This window comes from Pogona vitticeps, chromosome 1 (assembly GCF_051106095.1).
Source record: "Pogona vitticeps strain Pit_001003342236 chromosome 1, PviZW2.1, whole genome shotgun sequence".
NCBI lineage: Eukaryota > Metazoa > Chordata > Lepidosauria > Squamata > Agamidae > Pogona > Pogona vitticeps.
The window spans coordinates 305,326,577-305,348,267 of record NC_135783.1 but is presented as its reverse complement, the minus strand read 5'-3'; the positions used below and the strand labels follow the sequence as shown (position 1 = coordinate 305,348,267).

The following is a 21,691-nucleotide window of genomic DNA, read 5'->3' as shown; positions in this document are numbered from 1 at the left end:
CTTGAGGAAGAAGAGTGTATAAGTGATAATTGCCTTGTGTCCTTCTGTGAGTAGGAGCTATAGGCCCAGGCGAGAAAATCCTGGGACGCCCCCAGCCCCTCCAGTTCATCAATTAAGACAAACACCTTGCTAACATTAGAAGCTTTATTACAGAAGATAGATAGTGGCTTAAAAATAGCCACTGCACTGACACAGCAGAAGGAGATGATCCATATCAGGTGACTCACCTGTCATCCAGTATCCACCATCCCAACATATTTCTTGGTAAAAAACAGAGTTGGTAACCTACAAGGGATGTGTATTCCCCTGGAGGTGAATCCCCTAGGATGGGGGAGAGATCTTTGGTTTCTACTTTGGAGAACTCTGGCAGCACTCCCAAGCTGGCCCTGCCCCCATCAGTTCCCCACTCAATGCCTCCTGACAGAAAAAGGGAGATTCACATTCTTGGGATAGGGCCAAATGCCCACCTCCCTCACCACAGATCTTGCTCCTATGTTGAAAATCTTTCTATACTGCCAACTAAGAAATGGCATATGTGGTGTACAAGTAATAATACCATACTACTACCTGAGATAAAATTATCAAAGAAAACAAGGGTAGGTGGGTGGGAGAAGCTCATGTGGTGACTGCTGGAAGAAGGGGCCCAGGGCATAATTTACATCCCCGCCAGGCCATGCTGGGAGCTCCTTCTCAAAGTGTCACAGGCATCCCAACTAGGGCATCCAACAATGCTTGCCTTGGAACCCTTCCCCTGTGCAAGGGCATCTGGAAAGAAGACATCCCAAAACGGAGGCTGGCTGGGGGTGTCCCTCCTTGTCAGTCCTCCCGGTGAGTACTCATGGTGTTGACCTTGGTATTTGTTGAGCTGAACCCTCCCCAGAGCATCTCTGGCTTCAGCCTAATGAATCATGATTTTTCTGTGTCAATTCTAAGTCCTTTTAACAGAACAACCCTAATCCAGGAATCCTGCTTACAGGCCAAGCCTAGGACTAATTTACAACACCCAGAGGGCAGAGCCCACAGATATTTCCTATGTGAAACTGTGTTTCTGATTAATGGAAGGAAGGAATCACTTTCTTCTCCTCCTTTCCCTCATTTCTTTTCTGAAAGAAAGAAAGAAAGAAAGAAAGAAAGAAAGAAGCAAAACAAATAATCTAAACTATTTGCCTCCACTCACAAGCTATGGGAAGGAAACATTTAGACCAAATCTTTGTCTTCTTGTTGGAGAAAGTGTAGCGAAGGGATGAGAGGTCTTTATTGTGTTTTCAGCAACTTCCCTGTTTTCTTGCTGCCAAACTCCTAATCTAGATACTTCTCTTGTGTCTCCTACATCAGAACTCTGACACTGGAGAGGAAGGGCAATGGTAAGATTTGCAGGGGCAAGGCATGGCATCTGAAATTGGCTCTTCCTCTCCAAGATCAGTTTTCAGCCTTAGAGGGAATTTTTCTTCTGTCGTCTGGCCACATAGTATTGCAGCCTTATTTATTTTGGCCCCTGAAGTGCTTTTTCTTGCAGATGGCTCAAGTTTAATCAACAGCATCTCTGATTAAAAGGAACATACAGCAAGTGCTATGATAGATGTGTGTCTGAGAACTGCTAGATTATAATATAACTATAATGAATCAAATAGACAAATACCGTAATATGGCTTGGTAAAGAACAGCTTTCTTATGTTTTTGATTTTTTTTCCTGGAATGCTGTCTTCTATCTATTGCCCACACTCCAGCACATAGTTAGGACAACAAGCTATTGGTTTCATTTGGTTTATATTTACCTAAATATTTGTTGAATTGTCCTTATTGTCTCTGGTTAGGATCTGTAAACATACTTTCTTTATTTGCACTCCAGGACTCCAGTCAGATTGAATTGCTGAAGGAGCTGTTGGATCTCCTGAAGGATATGGTGGTCATGCTTTTGTCACTACTTGAAGGTTGTTTTTCTCCCTTGCATTTACTGCTGTGGAATTAAAACATTGCCGTAATTTAAAATATATATATATATATAAATTTATTCTTAATTTTATATGCATATATTTTCCTCATTATGATCAACAGACCACAGTTTAGTTTAGTTTATGTTAAACCCATTGCAGTAATTCTGCTTGGTAAATTTAAATAAGAACTAGCCATAAGTTATATTGAAGAAAGATATTGATTAGTTTACATTTAAATGGAAAGTATAAGCATGAAAAAAAATTTCTGACCATTTCTAAAGATGGGATACTGAATAATCATATTTTGCATCTCTGTTTAACTAACATTATTTAAATTTGCAATGTAGGTAATGTTGTAAATGGCACAATTGGGAAACAGATGGTGGACACTCTGGTTGAATCATCTAGCAACGTAGAAATGATCTTGAAGTTCTTTGACATGTTTCTCAAGTTGAAAGATCTAACAAGCTCAGAAGCCTTCAAAGAGTACGACCCAGAAGGTAAAGGCATAATCTCAAAGAAGGAATTCCAGAAAGCCATGGAAGGTCAAAAGCAATATACACAATCAGAGATTGAGTTCCTGTTGTCCTGTGCAGAAACTGATGAAAATGACATGTTTAATTATGTTGATTTTGTTGAAAGATTCCATAAACCAGCCAAAGATATTGGCTTTAATGTGGCTGTACTTTTAACAAATCTTTCAGAGCACATGCCAAATGATTCAAGACTTCAGTCTTTATTAGATCCAGCAGAAAGCGTACTTAACTATTTTGAACCTTATTTGGGGCGCATTGAGATAATGGGTGGTGCCAAGAAGATAGAACGGGTTTATTTTGAGATCAGTGAATCCAGTAGAACACAATGGGAAAAGCCTCAAGTTAAAGAGTCAAAAAGGCAGTTTATTTTTGATGTTGTAAATGAAGGTGGCGAACAAGAAAAAATGGAACTTTTTGTAAACTTCTGTGAGGACACAATTTTTGAAATGCAGCTGGCATCTCAGATTTCTGAATCAGACACAGTTGACAGACCTGAAGAAGAGGAGGATGAACCTTGCTATGTGAGGGAAGTTGGGGAGGATGAGAAAGAAGAACAATCCCTCGAATCAGCTTCAGCTTTTGCAATGGCATGTGTTGCACTGAAGAAAAATGCTGCCACAATTTTAAAGATGATCAGACTGAAAAACTTAAGAAAACAGTATAGAAAACTGAAAAAAATGACTATGAAAGAATTGGTGAAAGTGTCTTTATCTTTTTTCTGGATCCTATTTGTAGGAATCTTCCAAACGTTTCTCACTATATTGTGGGGTGTTTTCCAGATTCTGTGGAGCACTGTATTTGGGGGTGGTTTAGTGGAAGTAGCAAAAAATATAAGAGTTACCAAAATTCTAGGAGACATGCCTGATCCAACACAGTTTGGAATTCATGATGACGTCCTCGAAGCAGAGAAAATTGAAGTTACAGAACACGGCATTACAGCTGAAATTGTTCAGTTTGTAAAAAATGAAAAAGGAGAAAGTGACATCTTGTCAGATATTTTTGGCTTTCATACAAAGAGAGAAAGTGGATCAAAACATGGTCATGATGTTGGACTAGGGGATATTGCTGATGTTATTGGATCAGAAACTCCTCCTTTGGAAAGTGCAGTCTGCAAGAAGAAAAAAGCACAGGTATATAAAACAATGAATATGGTGTGTAACGTAATAATATTTGAATTTTAAATTTGTATCTTTATTTAATGACATAAGAATTCCACAAAGTTTATAAAATTGTCTACGCACCTTGAATAATCCATTTTGAAAACTTATGTCACATGTCAACTTGTCATTAATTGCTAATTCCCAAATGTCATTGTTCCTTTCACTTAATTGAAACATATATTTAGCATACCAGTTCTTCTCAATCACTAATCTGGCTGCTATCATATTAATAATTAATTTTTTTACTGAATCCTACTGTTCATCAAAGCTAGATAATAATGCAATATTTGGAGGAACCTATAACATTCCTTTTGCATTTTTAAAAATTTCTTTAAATACCAACTTCCAAAATGTCAATAATCATACACACACTCACACCACATTTGTAAATAAGTACATATATCCTCTGACACAATTTAGAAAAGTGGTTCTTAACCTTTGTTACTCGGATGTTTTTGAACTGCAACTCCCAGAAACCCCAGTCAGCACAGTTGGTGGTGAAAGCTTCTGGGAGTTGCAGTCCAAAACTCCTGAGTAACCCAAGGTTAAGAACCAGTGATTTAGAATATTTAGAATCTATAATTTTAATTTCACAGGTGTCAAATACTATCTTCAAATCAATTTATAAACATTTTCTTTTATTCTCATAGACATGGACTTTAAAATTCCTTCCCCCCCATATACTAATCAACACAGCAATACGTATTTCCTTAGGCAAATCTGTATCCCATGCGTTTTATGAACTTCTTGATTATTTTTTTACCCTTAACAATATTTTCTAAATTGTACCTACCACACCTTTCATTGGCTTATACTTTCCCTTCTCCCTTTGAATTATGATTTCCTCAAACTTTGTCAACTCCCTGCATTTGGCATTATTTTTCCCCGTTCTCTAGTGCACTGGTTCTTAACCTTGGGTTACTCAGGAGTTTTGGACTGCAACTCCCAGAAGCCTTCACCACCTGCTGTGCTGACTGGGGTTTCTGGGAGTTGCAGTTCAAAAGCATCCGAGTAACAAAGGTTAAGAACCACTGCTCTAGCGCAATGCTCTAACTGAATCACTTTAATCCATGTTATTTTCTCACCTTCTAATATTATCCTTATTTTATCTTTGGAATTTATCTTTCCTAGCCAACCATTTAATCTAAATATATGTTTCCTTTTTTATAAATTCTGACAAATTCCTTTCAAATTTTCTGGAAACTTCTCTAATTCAACTACAGTGGTGCCCCGCATTACTACGCCCCCGCTTGATGATGAAATCGCTTGACAACTTTTTAGCTATCGCAAAACGATGGTTCCAATGGGGCTTTTTCACTGTACGACCACCTGCGCCCGCTTTAGAGCACTTCGGGGACCTCCAAAGCTGGCGATCATGGCGAGGGGACCCCCCGCCAGTCCTCCCATGGTGCTTCCCCAGCTCCCTACCCCTTAAGTGCCTTAAAAAATTCCCCCCTAGGAACGCATTAATTAATTTTCAATGCATTCCTATGGGAAATTTGGTTTCGCAAGACGATGTTTTTTCAAGACAGCGATTTCTGTGTAACAGATTAACATCGTCTTGCGAGGCACCAAAGTACGTGTGTTAATGGGGAAGTTAATGGGGAAATTATTAACCTATGTTTAATTCATATTTGTAACATATTTTCAAAAACGGATTTTCCAACATTCATTTATTTATTTATTTATTTATTTATTCATTCATTCATTCATTCATTCATTTATTCATTCATTCATTCATTCATTCATTCATTCATTCATTCATTCATTCATTCATTCATTCATTCATTTAACTTATATGCCGCCCACACTACCCGAAGGTCTCTGGGCAGTTTTATATAATTCTTACTGTTTGTTCTGTATTGCTCCTTAATTCTTGTGTTTCAAAGTTAAACCAAATCAAAGTATCTGAATAGATAATATCTGGAATAAATCTTAATTGATTAGCTAAATAATAAAACTTCATGTTAAGAGGACCCAGCCCTCATTCTCTTTTGTGGCTGACGCCATAATTTTTTATACATACTGGCTCTTCTACCACCATTGCAAGTTATTTATCACATTTTGCCATTCTTTTATTTCTGCCTCCCTTATAGATCATGGTAACATCCAAAATAAGAAATTAATCTTGGGCAAAATTTTCATTTTTCACAACACAATTTGACCAAATCAAGACAGTCTAATCTTCCTGTATTCCTTAAATTTATTTTTAAATTCTGCTATCAATTTATGAAAGATATTTGTTTTTAAATCCTGTAAATGTTTTGTAAGGTTTCTTCCTAAATATTTAATATTTTTATTATCTAAAGATCATTTTTCCTTAATCAATGCTTTCTCCTCATTATTACAATTGAACAACATCATTACTGATTTATTTCAAATTATTTGTAAACCAGTTCCTTCGTCAAACTGGTTTAAAGTGAAATTGTGAGTGGGCCATGGTAAGCTATATATTAAAATCTTTTAAAATGCACTACATGGAAGCTGTTAATTGTAATAGAAATAGGGAAGGTTGCATTTAATTGGGGGGGGCACAGCTAGGTGGAAAATCTACCTTTAGTTTGAGATCCTTACTCCTTTTCCAAGTACCTCCAAGTTTTGGAAGTCAGATGAATTAGCAATGCCATTCTCTCCCATAACAAATGGATCTTATTTCATTATTATTAGCTTTAAAGTACTAAGATAATATCAACTAAAAAAATTAGCCATTTCTTCTTTTTTTATGTTGGTGCTACTCTTCTATAGGACAATTATATGTTTGGTTGTTGTGTGTTTTTCAGGCTCTTTGGCTGTGTTCTGAAGGTTGTTCTTCCTAACGTTTTGCCAGTCTCTGTGGCCAGCATCTTCAGAGGACAGGAGTCAGAACTCTGTCAGCGCAATGAAAATTTTGCCCAAGCTTAATTTCTTATTTTGGATGTTACCATTATTTAATTTTATTTAAATTGTTAATTTGATATACTGTTTAATTTAATTATTTGATTAATCTGATAATTGATAATTATTTCAGCTTGTATTATTGTTTAATGTTGAATTTATTTTGTTAATCCTCTTTTTATTGTTCACTGTATTAATTTAGTAGATTTTGTTTTTCTTCTTTCTTGTCATGGAGTGGAAGGCTTTCTCACCCCCCCAGCGGGGCTCTAACATCAGTGTGATTATGGGTAGAGGGAGATATGGTGTTGGCACAGTGCCTACTCATTTTAGAAGAACAGTGAACAGATGTTTGAAGGCTGTTTACTGTTCTGGCACTGTGACCAACTGCCAGTCTCAAGGTAGCCAGATCAACTGGCCCTCCACTCTAAAACTGGCGCTGTTGAACACCAGGTCTGTGTCCAGTAAGTCCCAGATTATACAAGATCTTATTCTGGATGAGGATGCAGACCTGGCATGCATAACCGAAACTTGGATGGGTGGGGAATGGGGAGTTCCTCCAACCCTTGCCTGTCCTCCTGGTTATGCAGTCCAGCACCAGGGTATACTGGAGGGGGGAGTAGCCATTGTTTATAGAAATACCTTGGAGGTTATTAGGCACTCTTCGGTGGTGAAGCCGGGTCTGGATGCTCTCCACATGTTGATTGGGGCCAAGGATGGTATTGGGATCTTGCTGGGTTACTGCGCTCCCCGTGACCCAGTCACCTCCTTCCCGGAGCTGGTGGACTTTGTCTCCGTGGCACTGTTGGAGTCCCCGTGGCTTCTGGTCCTGGGTGACTTCAATGTCCATGTGGAGGCAGAGATTGCCGGTCCAGCTCTTGAGTTCTTGGAATACATGGCTTCCTTGGACATGTCCCAACATGTTAACGACCCCACCCACGTGGGCGGTCATAAGCTACACCTGGTGTTCTCCACTGAGTGGAGCGAGTGTTGTCTGATGGTGATTGATCTTGTCTCAGTTCCCTTGTCATGGTCAGATCACCACCTAATAAAATGTAACCTCTCAGTGGCTTTCCCTCCCCGCAGGGAGCAGGGACCTACTTTAATCATCCACCCTTGAAGGCTACTGGATCCATTATGATTCCAGGATGCCATGAGAGGGATTCCAGCTGATCTGTTTGGTGCTCCTGTCTAGGCTCTGGTTGATAGCTGGCTTGTTGCCGCCACCAGGGCTGTAGACATGATCACTCCTAAACAACCTCTCAGGCACAGAGCTTGGCCAGGACCCTGGTTTAATCAGGAACTGTGAGCTATGAAGCGAAACAGGAGATGGCTAGAGTGCAAATAGAGACAGAAACCGATGGTTTATAATAAAGCTGTCAGGATCGCGATGAACTGCTACCTTGCTAAGGTACAGGCCGCTAGACGATCACCCTTTGCTAACTGGATAAGTGAAACTTCAAATCAGCAGGCGGAACTCTTCTGTATAGTTCGCAATCTATCCGGAGTTGGTCTAGGTGACAGGCCTCCTCTCACCTGACCAATTTGCAGCATTTTAAAAATCTGAAGTGAAGGCCATCTGCCGGGATCTCTCTCCTTTTTTAAAAACAGTGGATCAAGCAGAGATGTCTAGCATTCCATCCTGCCCGGTGAGATTTGTATTCTTTCAGCCTGTGATGCCAGACATGGTGGACAAAGCACTTGACCCCTGTCAAGCCACCACTTCCTCCCTTACCCTTTCCCGGCCTGGCTAATCAAAGCAGCCAGGCCTATAACAACAGAATAATTAATGGGTCTCTCCAGGAGGGCAAGGTTCCCCTTGCCCTCAAGGAGACATTCATTAGGCCCATCAGGAAGAAACCAAATTTGGCGGCAGATGATATTGACAATTACAGGCCTGTTGCCAATGTTTCTTTCTTTAGCAAAGTGGTGGAGAAGGTGGTGGTGGATCAGATTCAGGCTCTTTTCGATGAAACCAATGACCTGGATCTGTTCCAGTCAGGCTTCAGACCACGCCATGGCACAAAAACGGCACTGGTCACATTGTTAGATGATCTGTTGAGGGTGGCTGACCAGGGCAAAATGTCCTTGTTGGTCCTCCTTGATATCTCAGCCGCCTTCGGTACTGCCGACCACGGTATCCTCCTGGGGAGGCTCTCCGAGCTGGGAATCGGTGGCCTGGCGTCACCTGGCTCTGATCCTTCTTGGAGGACCGTCCCCAGAGAGTATGTTTTGATCCCGTCGAGTCTCTGTTGTGGGGTTCCGCAGGGGTTGATCATCTCCCCAATGCTATTTAACATCTATATGTGGCCACTGGGTGGGGTCATTGGGGGCGTGGGGCTTTGTGCCATCAGTATGCTGACGACACCCAGCTCTACATCTCCCTTTCGCCTACCTCAGTGGATGCCGTTCTGTCCCTTCAGTGCTGTCTGGAGGCTGTGCTGCAATGGATACAGCTGAATGGGCTGAGGTTGAACCTGGACAAGATTGAGGTATTGAGGTGGGTGGACCTCCATTGGCAGTTTGGGAAACTCCCTCTCTTTTAGGGGGTTGACTCTCACCGCAAAGAGTGTGGTGCGCAGCTTGGGGATACATCTGGACCCAGCGCTTACCATGGAAACCCAGGTGGCGTCCATGGCCCACTCCACCTATTTCCGTCTGTGGCAGATTGCCCAGCTGCGATCCTATCTTGATGGCGGGGCTCTCACCACTCTCATCCACAGGCTTGTAATCTTGAGATTAGACCACTGTAATGCGCACTACATGGGGCTACCTTTGAGATTGATGTGGAAGCTTCAAATGGTGCAGAATGTGGTGGCCAGACTTCTTAGTGGGGTGAGAAAATACCAGCATTTCTCTCCCACTCTGGCTACCTTGCATTGACTGCCCATTTGCTTCCGCATTGACTTCAAAGTGTTGATGATGACTTATAAAGCCCTAAACAGTGTAGGACCTCGATACCTGGCAGATCGCCTTCTCATACCTAGACCTACCCGAATCACTCACCATAGCCAGGAGGGACAGTTGAGGGGCCTAGTGCCGAGAGAGGCCCGGAAAGAAAGAACAAGAAACCAGGCCTTCTCGGCAGTGGCCCCTCTGCTCTGGAATAACCTCCCATCAGCGATCCGCCTGGCTCCCTCGCTGGGTGTTTTTAAGAGCCAATTGAAAACTTGGCTCTTCAGGCAGGCCTTCCCTCCTGTCAATACTTGACTTTATAATTTTCTGTTTTCCCATCTTGAGCATTATTAACATTATTATTTTGAATTGTTTTAATTGTTTTAGTTTATAATGTTTACTGGAACCCGCCCTGAGTAGAAATCTAATAAATAAAATAAAAGAGCCTGAAAAACGCACAACAACCATCAGATCCTCGCCGTGAAAGCCTTCGAGAATACAATTATATGTTTGTTTACTGAAAAATCAACCCACAAAACTAAAGGGGCTTCCTCCCATATTTGTATGGATACAATTGGCATGAGATTGCAGCTTGAAGTTGTACTTTGGTTACTTGGATTAACTCTGTTGAATAGACTTAATTACTGATGCTTTGTAGTTTTAATTACATTTAAAACCACATTTGATGGCTTCCAAGTTAAAAGACATGGTAGAATTTTTCTGAATAAATAAAGTTCTGGATTGGACAATACCTTCACTGGATCATTAAAAATAGGGTATGTTTTTGAATTATGTGGAACTCTTCATAAGGCAACAATCATGTAAAACAGAATTTGAGCAAATAATCCAAAAATTGGCCATATCTCTACAGGGCTCAGTCAAGCCTCTGTCTTCACTGAGATGGGTAACAGTAAAGTTTCCTATTTACAATTATTAAGTCCAGTCGTATATGATTCTAGGCGCTGGTGCTCATCCCTGTTTGTAAGCTGAAGAACTGGCGTTTGTCCATAGAAACTTTCCATTGTCATATGTCTAGTCATGCCAGTCATGGAACACCGTTACCTTCCCACCAAGGTGGTACCTATTCATCTACCTGTATTTGCATGCTTTCGAACTGCTAGGTTGACAGGAGACGGGACAAGGAACAGGAGCTCATCCTGTTACATGGATTCGAACTGCCGACCTTTCGATTGACAGCCCAGTGGCTCCACGGTTTAACCCACAGCGCCACCCGCGTTCCTTCTTCACTGGAATATGAGCCTATAAATTGTTACCTTTGTTATTTATGTCTCATTTGGAATTTAAAACTCTTTTTTAAAAAAAAATTCATGGCAATCAGACTGAGTCATCCATCTCATTTGAGTCAAGTTTTCTGCTTTTTGTAATTCGCAAAGGCTTTCACGGCTGAGATCTAATGCTTGTTATGGGTTTTTCAGGCTCTTTGGCCATGTTCTGAAGGTTGTTCTTCCTAATGTTTCACCAGTCTCTGTGGCCGGCATCTTCAGAGGACAGAGTGATGTCCTCTGAAGATGCCGGCCACAGAGACTGGTGAAACGTTAGGAAGAACAATCTTCAGAACACGGCCAAAGAGCCTGAAAAATCCACAGCAACCATTTTCTACTTTTTGCTTGGACTCTAAATTTTATACCATCTTTGCATAAAAGTTTCATATGAGATCTAAAAAATAACTTAGAACCTCTGTAATTTAGTTGCTTTAATAAGTCTCCTGATCCTCAGTAACTCTTAGTGTCTCTCATGATCCAGTAAAGGCTTTACTTAATCCAGAACTTTACTTCTATAAATGGATCATATGCTCCCACTTTTTAAACATCTTTTCCAATGTGTTACTATTTTAGAACTTTAATTATACAGATGAAGGCCCAGATTTCCAAGACTGAATTAGAAATTTGATAGACTGTAGTTTTTACTAGTATAGCTAGTTTGTATGCTAGCTAGTTTAGGACAAGCTTTCACTTAATGTTCTGTTTGTAACATTTTACAAGTATATTGAAAGAAATATGTCTAGTTCTGCATAAAATTAAAATGTAGTGCACTTTCAACATTTTTCAGACAGGTGAAATTGCAAAGGATGATGAATCGGAGACAAGAACAGAATCTGAGAAAGCTGAGTAAGCTATATTTAGCTATATATCCTTGAAGTAATTGTTTTAATGTTTAAGTGTACCTAGGTGAAGGAACATCAGACGTATCGCTAACACACTATGAATTTTAAAGCCTCCTACAAATCCTGAAATTAACACAAAGCTTCTTTTTAAAAATTGGACTGCACCAGAAAAAGTAGATTGCGGTCTTCTCAGATATTCCAGTTTTCACTTCCATGATTGCAAGCATTTAGTACCAATTTTTAAAAGGCAAGGGGAGAATGAGATCTGATCAATTTGTACCATGTTTAAAGATGGAAAGTTTCTGTAATTTTTTCATGATGTTCTTCTTTTTATAAAACTGGCATTTTCAGAGCATTAGTGCCCTTTCAGCTATTACAGAAATGTCTATTCCCTTTATATTTTAGTCTCCTATACCCTCTGGATTTGAAGAGTATGGGGCATGGAATAGCAGTACAAGTTACATTCATGTGCTATAAACATCTGAATGAATCTTATAATGGTATGAGTCTACTGACAGAAAGAAAATTGGCGACAATGATCAGATATTACTCACTTATACCCTTCTGGCTAGATATCTAAGGAGGTTTGCCCTGAAATACTGCAAAAGAAATTTATATAGCTTTTGCCTTAAATAATCAATGTAATAAGTACTCACTGGAAGGACAGATCCTGAAGCTAATCTGTCTTTGGCCATCTCATGAGAAGAGAAGACTCCCTGGAAAAGACCTTGATGATGGGAACGTGTGAAGGCAGGAGGAGAAGGGGACGACAGAGATTGAGATTGTTGGACAGTGTCATTGAAGCTACTAACATGAATTTGACCAAACTCTGGGAGGCAATAGAAGACAGGAGGGCCTGGCATGCTCTAGTCCATGGGGTCACGAAGAGTCGGACACAACTTAACGACTAAACAACAACAATAAGTACACTTGACTTTGATCTCATGAGAACTGAGTTCTACGTTTGGCCCTGAGACCCTGAAAAAATTGGAGGATGAGAAAGAGGTACATTCTGGAAGAATGGGATAACATTTAAGCTGGAGTTTCAGTGTTTTCATGGCTGAAACATACAAACAAAAGAAATTGTTTATGAAATTTAGCTTGTTGAAATCAGTAACAAAGCCCATTTCCTTCATTATATGAAACCATAGCAGTAGTTACTAGCTCAGCCTACCTTTTCTAAACTGAATATTATTTTAAAAAAATAAAATATATTGACGTTTTGTGATTCCAAGTAGATTTATCTAGAGGCTTTTAAAAACTGGTCCATCCAACAATTTTCACCATGCTCTTGAGCCATTCAAATGTGCAAAGGCTTGTGATATTCCTGAGTGGTGGCTCCGAGACTACAGAGGCAAAGATAATCTCCCAGTCTGTCATTTTTAACCTTTTGTTTCATTTTCATTGGAGTTGCTCTAAATTTAATCATGCTTAGAGGATATAGGCAATGGGTCTTTAATTAGTTGCACATTATTTGTGTCTCTGATTTTAGTGCATATACTGTAGACATGGCTATGTCTGGATGAAATTTCTTTAATCTTACACAAAAGAATGTTTTCACATTTTCCACCTTCACCTTTCACAAAGTTTTCTTTGGCTGAATTTTTCAATATCTGTATAAAAGGCAAAGAATTTTAATTCCATATGTATAGCCAGAGAATCTGTCTTCTGCTGCTAGAAGGGATCTTCCAGTGGAATACGTGCATCCAACCCACTTTGAGGATCATTAGTGTACCATAGGTCATCCCATTCTGGCTAGGATTCCAGTCTTCTAAATAGCATTTTAAGATCCGTGGAGCCAGCCAGGGAGAGGAGGGGACAGAGAGGCTCCCTTTTATCATCTCACTAAAGTCCTTCAGCTGTGTGCTCCCCACATGAGGGCAGGACTCCCACCCTTGATTGTTATTTTTATATTGATACTATGAAGAAGGGGAGGCTGTTCTATCCAAGTAGAGTCTCCTTCATGTGAGCAGGAAACTCTATGTTCAGAAGCAATATGCCACTGAACACAAGTTGATGAGCATAGTCAGAAAATGCTATGTATCATGTCTTTCTTGTAGGATTCCTGGAAGCACTTTATTGGCCTTATGTATGAAACCAGATGACCCTTTGGTCTGATTCAATAGGAATTTTTAAATGGTCTTCCATAATCCTTGCCACAAAGATGTTTGTTTACATAGCTATCAGCCATATACATCCATATTTAAATGGTATATTGTTCAGTAGGTGATGTGGGGGAGATAATAGTACATTTATGCATGGAGTTAAGGAGACATTAAATATGTGGGGAGAATACACAAGATGAAAAACCATTCCCCCATCAGTCACCACCAATGAGTACTTGTGAAGCCTACATGTCAGCATAAATATGTGAACTGAAATTAAGGATAGGATTCAAACAGAATCAGGAACGACTTTAATATACAACAGAACACATCCAACTGAAAAATAAGTTTCTGGCACAATATTATTGAAGCACATAAATCAAGATTTTTTTTCTGGTATTGGTGCTGCAAAAATAGTACACTGGATATAAATGCAAGCATGTGCAAAGCCCTATTCAGTTGTCTTTGGAGCTTGTGTCCTCCACAAATAATAGGGGAACAGCATTAGCTCCATTCCCTCCATTGTAGCATTTATCAGGTGAAAGTAGCAATCTGAAGAGAGGAGGTTTGCTCTATCCATGTAGGGTCCCCATGTTAGGAACAAGGGGAAAAATCTCATTTTGGCACTGAGTTGAATTGCAGAACTGATGGGTACCATATCTGGCCAAAATGCTAGACTTCAAATTCATTGTACTGTCTAGCCTCAGATGTTTGCACACTCTTGTAGAATTCTGGATAGTCTTAATAAAGTTGTTCTTTTCTGTGGATTTTAGATTTTACTTTACCCTTTTGAACCAAAAATAGTTACCCTTGTTTTAATGTAACTCCTATAGCTAATAATAATCAGTAAACATATCTTCTATTAATTTGTTTGAGTTCTTTTAAGGCTATGTAAATGAGTGGGTATTCAGTTTTATTACAGAAATTCCATACATTATTCATTATGTGAAGTAGTGCTTCTATCTTAAGTTGGTTGCTAATTGATCGCATTGGATGGTCCCAAACCGTAATGTCAGGGAAGGAGAAAATCTTAGTTCTGTCTACCTTCTCAGTGCTTTATATAATTTTATGAATCTCAGCCATTTAACTTTTACAGTTTTGTCTTTTCTTAGCTAAAAAGGCCTAAGCAGACATTATTTTCTGCATCCTTTTCAGTTCTGCAACTTTTTTTTTGAGAAATGGGGATTCAAATGTTATACAATGTTCCAAATGAGGCCACACCACAGATTTCTATAAGGGCATTACAACACTCACCATTTTATTTCTGTTTCCTAATCTAATGACATATGGAATTTGCCTTTTTATACCTGTTTGTTATTTTTATTTTATTAACCATCGTGTAAAGTTCTTTTCCCTGTTATCATCACCAGTTCAGACACCATTAGTATATATGTGAAGTCAGTATCTTTTGTCCCAATATGCATCACTTAACACATTATGTAATTTGCCCAGTTTATTTTGGAGACATATTTATGCTAGGCTGATCACGCATGTTTTGTCTATATACATTCATCCTTTATGTGCCAGAATAAAGTTCTGTTTGTTGTCAAACTGCCCATATCTTACTGGTGGCCAGTATGAAAATTGTCTCTGGTTAGTAACTGGTATCATTTCCTGTAGCATGGAGGATGGTGAGAAACAAGATAAAATAAAGGATGATGTATACTTTGAACAGCTGGAAGTTGAAGAGCCCAGGAAAAGGAAACGAAGACATGGACAAAAAATAGAGAGACCTGTTGCAGTTATGGCTAATTTTTTTAAAGTACTAGAAGTTTATCAGACAAAAATGCTGGTATGTTGAACCTTTATTTCTTAACTAAAGATTAGAAGAATATGTACATATATGTTTTCATCCTGAGGAACGTAGAGAGTTCTTTTGAGGCTATGGAAAATGGATTTGTAATAGAAATCAAACACACCTGTCAGAGCGCCTCTCCCTAAAAATATCTGCCTGGTCAGACCATTCATCTCAGGCCTCATTGCTGAAAGTGCCCATCCTGAGGGAAGGAAAGAAGAGGGAACAGGCATTTTCATTGATGGTACCCTTGTTGTGGAACAAACTCCCTGTAGAGATTAGACAGGGTCCCTTCCTACAGTCTTTCAGCAGACTATGAAAGACCGGATTACTTAGGGAGGCAACATTTAATGTTAATTTTTTTATTACTCATATCTGTTGTTTAGGATTGATGATAATTTATTATTTGTTACTTATTATTTGGGCATATTATATATTTGTTTATTCTGTTATGGTTCTGTAATTTGGTTCTAGCTATTAATGACAAGGATCAGCTGTGGGTCAATGTGGTTTTTTTAAATTCTTTTCTCTTTTAATATCATTTGATTAGGTTAGTGAGGGTATTCTCTTTGTTTATTTTAAGATTTGGTAGTATGGTTTGTTTTATTTCATGTAAACCACTCCAGATAGTGACTTCATTGAGTTGGATGGTATATAGTTAGTTAGGCATCCTTCAGTCTCGAAAGACTATGGTAGCGTGCTCTGTATGGAGGGCTTGGAACAGTGCCTAGTGTGGCTGAGAAAGCCAATTCGAGAGTGACAGTCCCTTCCACACTGAAGACAAATCCATTCTGTCCCCTGTCCGGCTCCCTGGTTTTGCTGCTTTTGTGACTTCCTCTTTGCCTCGGCCTGCTGGGCAAGGGTCTCTTCAAATTGGGATGGTATATAAGCCTTATAAATAACTAAAAAAATAAAAACATAAGAGAAAAGGAAATCTCAAATTAAGCTTAATTGATTGTCTAGCATCTGCAATTTGAGACAGTATTTTAATTTTTCCTTCTCAAATCTATTTGTTCATTCTTGTATTCTGATTGTTCCTTTAAGAATTGATATTATTTCTTTTTACAGCACTGTTTGGCCAGAAATTTCTACAATTTACGATTTCTTGCACTCTTTGTTGCCTTTGCCATCAACTTTATTCTGCTGTTTTACAAGGTAATATAATTGTCTTCATTCTAGGCAAGATGATTTTCAGAGACATTTGCTTTGGTAAAAATCTAAATAGCAATTACATTAAATAATATCCGATAATTAAACAAAATATTTCCACTAAACAAATATCAGACTCTAAAGATAATGCAGGCTCGTCTATAAGTAGAAAACCACCTTCCTTTTCAGAGGTAATGGAAACAGAGGCTTCTGTCTGGAAGAAGGAATGGGGGCAAACTTCTCTGATTCCTCTTTCCTTCCACTTCCACCAGGACCACTTCCCAATCTGTTCTGGAATGTCCGCCAATTCTCTGGAACAGTATGTATAACAGTGCTCCACATTGTACAGGGACAATATTGTCTCCATATCTCTTCCTTCGAGTACTAGTGGAATCTTATTGAATTCATGTCTGTCTGAATCTGATCTAATGGGTTTTTAATTCAGCTAAACTTCCAAAAGTAATAGACACACATACACACACATTGGAACATACGATAAAATCATCATAGTTTACAGTTAACATTTTGTGTATTTTCTGGTTCTTAAATAGTTGCAATAGCAACATCTAATGATTTGGAGTGTTCAGAATGCTTTGTATGTATTATCTTTACAATAACATCAGATAGGTCAATATTATTGCCCATAATGTAAAAATCAAAGAATCTCAGGGTGGTAAAGATTGCTGGGTTTGGTAGAGGAATTCACATGTGCAGATGTGGTATCCTGAAAACTGCAGGATTAGGCTGGTATTGTGCAGTGACTGAGACTGAAGTGTGAATCAGGAAGTTGCCAGTTCAGATCTAAATTCTGCCATAAACTCAGTAGGTGATCCAACTAAATATAATTTTTTTACTTTTTGGCAGTTTAAGTGCACACACATTATTGAATAAGGTGAGAGAGGAAAATTCTTCCTGAATTAGGCTGTGATATCTTTAATGAGTAGAGTCTTTCCATCTATGCAATCACGGATCCAACTTGTCATGTGTTTAAGAGTCTAAGGAATATCTCCATCAGCATGAGGGTTTTTGAAGCATAAACTGTAAACACTGGAGTTTGACAGTTTTTTCTTTCTTTCCAGGCTCCAAAGAGGTAATTACTAGTCATTCCTTATTTTCTATTTATTTATTTATTTATTTATTTATTTATTTATTTATTTATTTATTTATTTATTTATTTATTTATTTATTTATTTATTTACAATATTTTACCCTGCCTTTCTCCTTGAAAAGGACCTGAGGCAGCTAACAACAATGAAAGATAGTATTTGAAAACAATGAGTATACAATGAAGGCCAATATCATTAAAAGACAGTATTTAAAATGACAAACAATGAATAAAGAGGCATCTCGCATCATTAAGAGGCAATATTAAGACAAAAATCAATAAGTATACAATTCATTTTTTTAAAATAATGCCACTCTGAGAAATGGAAAACACAAAAATGGAAAACAAGTAGTACTAAAAATCCAATCAAACCAATAGTGCATAGTAATCCATCTAAAAATCACACATTGGTAGCTGATTACTGAGGGAAGGCTTGCTTGAAGAGAAAGATCTTTGTCTGCTTGCAGAAGGATAGCAAAGATGGGGCAGTCTGATTTCCTGTGGGACGGAGTTCCAAAGTCTGGGAGAAATAACAGAGAAAGGTCTCTGTGCTCCCATCAGATGCACCTGTAAAGGTGGTGGGACCAAGAGAAAGCCTTCTCCTGACAATCTTAACACAATCTTAAACTCATTTGTTAACAAATTTGGTAAAAGTCATGTGCAAAATATGCTCCCAAGATGTTATTTTTATAATTTGTACTTAATGCATAATACACACATGAATTCTTTCTCTCCCATTCTATCTGTGTTTATACATCAATTTCAGGTCACAGAAGAGCCATTTGAAGAAATGGAAGATTCTGATTTATGGCATTCTTTAGATGAGGATGAGGATGAAGATGGACTGGTGTTTTTTGTATTACAAGAAAGTACAGGCTATATGGCACCTGCACTGAGAGCTTTAGCTGTTATTCATACAATCATCTCTTTTGTTTGTGTTATTGGATACTACTGTTTAAAGGTAAGAATGTAACAAGTGCTAGCAGATTTTCTTGCACTGACAAAAAGTGAGACACCACATTGGGAAATAGTGCCTGAGAGCAAAAACACAAGAACTTCTCTCCTTCTTGGCAGCAAAACCAAAACATCATTAAACGCCTGCAATTTCATTTTTACCTGAAATGATTATGAAGAGCTTCTTCCTTATCAAACTATATAAAAATTCAAATTCCTACTGCCGGTCTCTAGGAGAAACTTTCTGGAAGTTCTGTTCATTTTGTGGACAACATTTTATCTACTGTTGTTTCATATACATTTTTAAATATATTGCTTTATTATTTATTATGTGTTGGAGTTAATGGCAAGTGAAAAAGCACTGAGAGCTTTCAAGAAAGCTCAAGGTCTAATACCATTCAACACTACAATATATTAACGAGCAACAATCTGCATACTGATGCCTTTAGCCCTGCAGTTGTGGAACTGACGGATTCACAGAAACATTTGACCAGACCACTGGCAGTCTTTGGCCTGAGAGGGCATTGTTGAATATAATGATCTAAGTTGGAGATGTCTACTCATGAATGGCATCGGTACCCAATAGTAGTCAGATGTCTCTTTTGGCTATTAGGCTATCCAGTGACAAACCTTTCCACTTTGACTTGAAATACACATTGCAAGGCATTCTGCCTTCCAGCCACCAGTACCCCATGTCCTTGTGTATGTGTTAATCTCTCCTCTGCCTTCCTATCCATGCTTGCAGTGGCTGGCAGACAAAGAGGCTTCTTCCTGTCCACCCTCCTCCTTTTCTGTTACAATGAAAGAAGAAAATAAAAAATAAAAACAGACAGCAGTCTAGGGGAAGTGATCCCTTTTTCCCAAACCTATCAAGTGCTGGTTATCCATGTGCATGTCCATAGGTTGGTCTGTCCATTGTCTACCTGTCCCTTGCTTCCAGTGGCTAGCAGAAAAACAGCCTTCTTCCCACCCACCTCCCTCCCTCCCTGGCAGAGGAGATACACAAATATGGAGAACTAGAAATGTAGAGCAATTTCCCCTGACAGAGCAGTGCACATGGGGCAAAGTGATTTGTAAAACAGTATCTAACAGCCACGTTAAAATAAACAGACCTCTGATGGAGGAGTAAAAAAATTCACTGCCACTCACAAAAAAAACAATTCCTCATCAAATTAATGTGCTGTTACGCATGTGTCATGTATTCATCCATTCTTACAGCAAATCAAAACAGGCTAAACCCAATTTAAATAGGATTTTTTAAAAGCAATGCAACCATCTTGTTAGAGTCACTATCTTGTATCTGAAAGTAGCTACCCTCCAGGAGCTTTCTCCACCCCCATCCCTACTGGAAATTCTCTTCTCCATTCTCTTCTCCTGATGTGACTAAGATTCCGGAAGAGGGTGGACGTATCTTAGTCTGGTTTCTCAGCGTTGGACATTCTGCCTTGGGTGACGCTGGTAGGAGTCCATATTTGTAATGGAGTCTGATCTCCTGACCACCTTTGTGTCAGCTCCTGTGGCACACTTAACCCCCATCACCACATTAAGAAGTCCATCCAAGAGGGGAATGTGCAAAGAGTCATTGACAATACCACAGTAATGCTTTATATCAAGGAGCATGATGGGAACTGAGGATAACACAGGAGATGAACCTGAGTTGTGTGCAGTGGAAGGAAGCAGGGGTCTAATCACAGCTGTAGAAAGTTCCAAATTAGAATGTGAGAATTAGAAGAAGTCCAGAAGTATGAGTTCACAGGTGACCACTCAAAGAGCCCTGGAAGAGTAGCAGGCAAGCACTTTGTCCCTTTGACATTGGTTCAGAATTCATCAGTTATCGGTTCTTAAAGGCAAATTGATTTGAGGAGTAAAATTTAAAAATACAGTAAGATTTTATTTTAAGAACTATTTTCAAAACATTTGAAAATGTTTAGCTCAACTTGGAAGATTCCAACTCATGAGGGATAAAACACTCTGAATATATTTTCCAAAAGGTTCCCCTTGTTGTTTTCAAGCGGGAAAAAGATATTGCGAGGAAGCTAGAGTTTGATGGTCTATACATCACTGAACAACCCTCGGAAGATGACATTAAAGGACAATGGGATCGCCTAGTCATAAACACTCCGTAAGTAACACATTTTGCCTTTAAGCATTCCAAAAAGCGTTCACTAATCTTTGTGTTTTGTGACAATTGTTTGTGTTTGTTAGATACTTTTCCTATCAAAAATTAGTTGCATTTATATCTTTCTCTCCATCTTGCTGTTACTTTGGTGTAATGTTCTAAATACATTGTAATTAGCAAGAGGTGCATTAAAAAGGGATGAAAATGTTGCAGATAAGGGCAAGTCCTTGAATTGAATGGGATATGTGTCTTCCCATGCTTCTAAGAAACCTTTTTTCTCATTTATTTTATTATTTATTTAACTTAATTTAATGTTACTTAGTTGTGTGTCCAAGTAATAATGGTGATAGTCACCGTGCATTCTTTTTTTTACCATTTCTCTCTGTGATTATATAATAAGCAACAACTGCCCTTTGCCTATGAAATGGTAGTTTTTTAAGAGCATGTTTTGAAAAACTGCAGACTGTGAAATTACTAATGGGACCAAATGCTGAAACATCTTTATGGCAATAGGTTGTTGTCCTCTAGCAGTCGTTTTCCAGGGTGCATCTTGTCAAAGCAAGAAAAGAACCATTCAGTTCTTCAGACACAGCTCACTTCAAGCAGGGCTTTGCTTGGATTTTGTTCACATTGTGGAGCATCCCAACCTTGTACAGTATTCCCATCCTGCTCCTATGATATACCATGTTACCATCCAGAGCTTGAAAAGGTTGCATTTTTGGAATATAGCCCACAGAATCCCCCAGCCAGCATAGTTATGGCCATGCTGGCTGACTAACTCAGGGTACCACAGTCCAGAAAAGTAATGCTTCCAAGCTCTGTTCCTATCAGACCTGCCTGAAACATATAGAGACAGAATAAGGATTGAACTGGAAAGGCCAGTCATCTACCCAGAAAAAGGCAACCTGATATGTTTACAAGAGCCAGGGCTGTTCCCATCATT

The 21,691-nt window shown here is 38.9% G+C and overlaps 1 protein-coding gene across 1 annotated transcript in view; it reads left to right on the top strand.

Annotated features, from left to right (window-relative positions):
* Positions 1–21,691, top strand: part of RYR3 (ryanodine receptor 3) — a 420,504-nt gene that overhangs the window by 371,045 nt on the left and 27,768 nt on the right. The window contains exons 88-94 of the mRNA XM_078391770.1: positions 1,850–1,931; positions 2,282–3,600; positions 11,467–11,525; positions 15,247–15,418; positions 16,490–16,576; positions 18,442–18,636; positions 20,621–20,751. Coding sequence (XP_078247896.1) covers positions 1,850–1,931; positions 2,282–3,600; positions 11,467–11,525; positions 15,247–15,418; positions 16,490–16,576; positions 18,442–18,636; positions 20,621–20,751 — 2,045 coding nt within the window. The remainder of the gene's footprint in view (positions 1–1,849; positions 1,932–2,281; positions 3,601–11,466; positions 11,526–15,246; positions 15,419–16,489; positions 16,577–18,441; positions 18,637–20,620; positions 20,752–21,691) is intronic.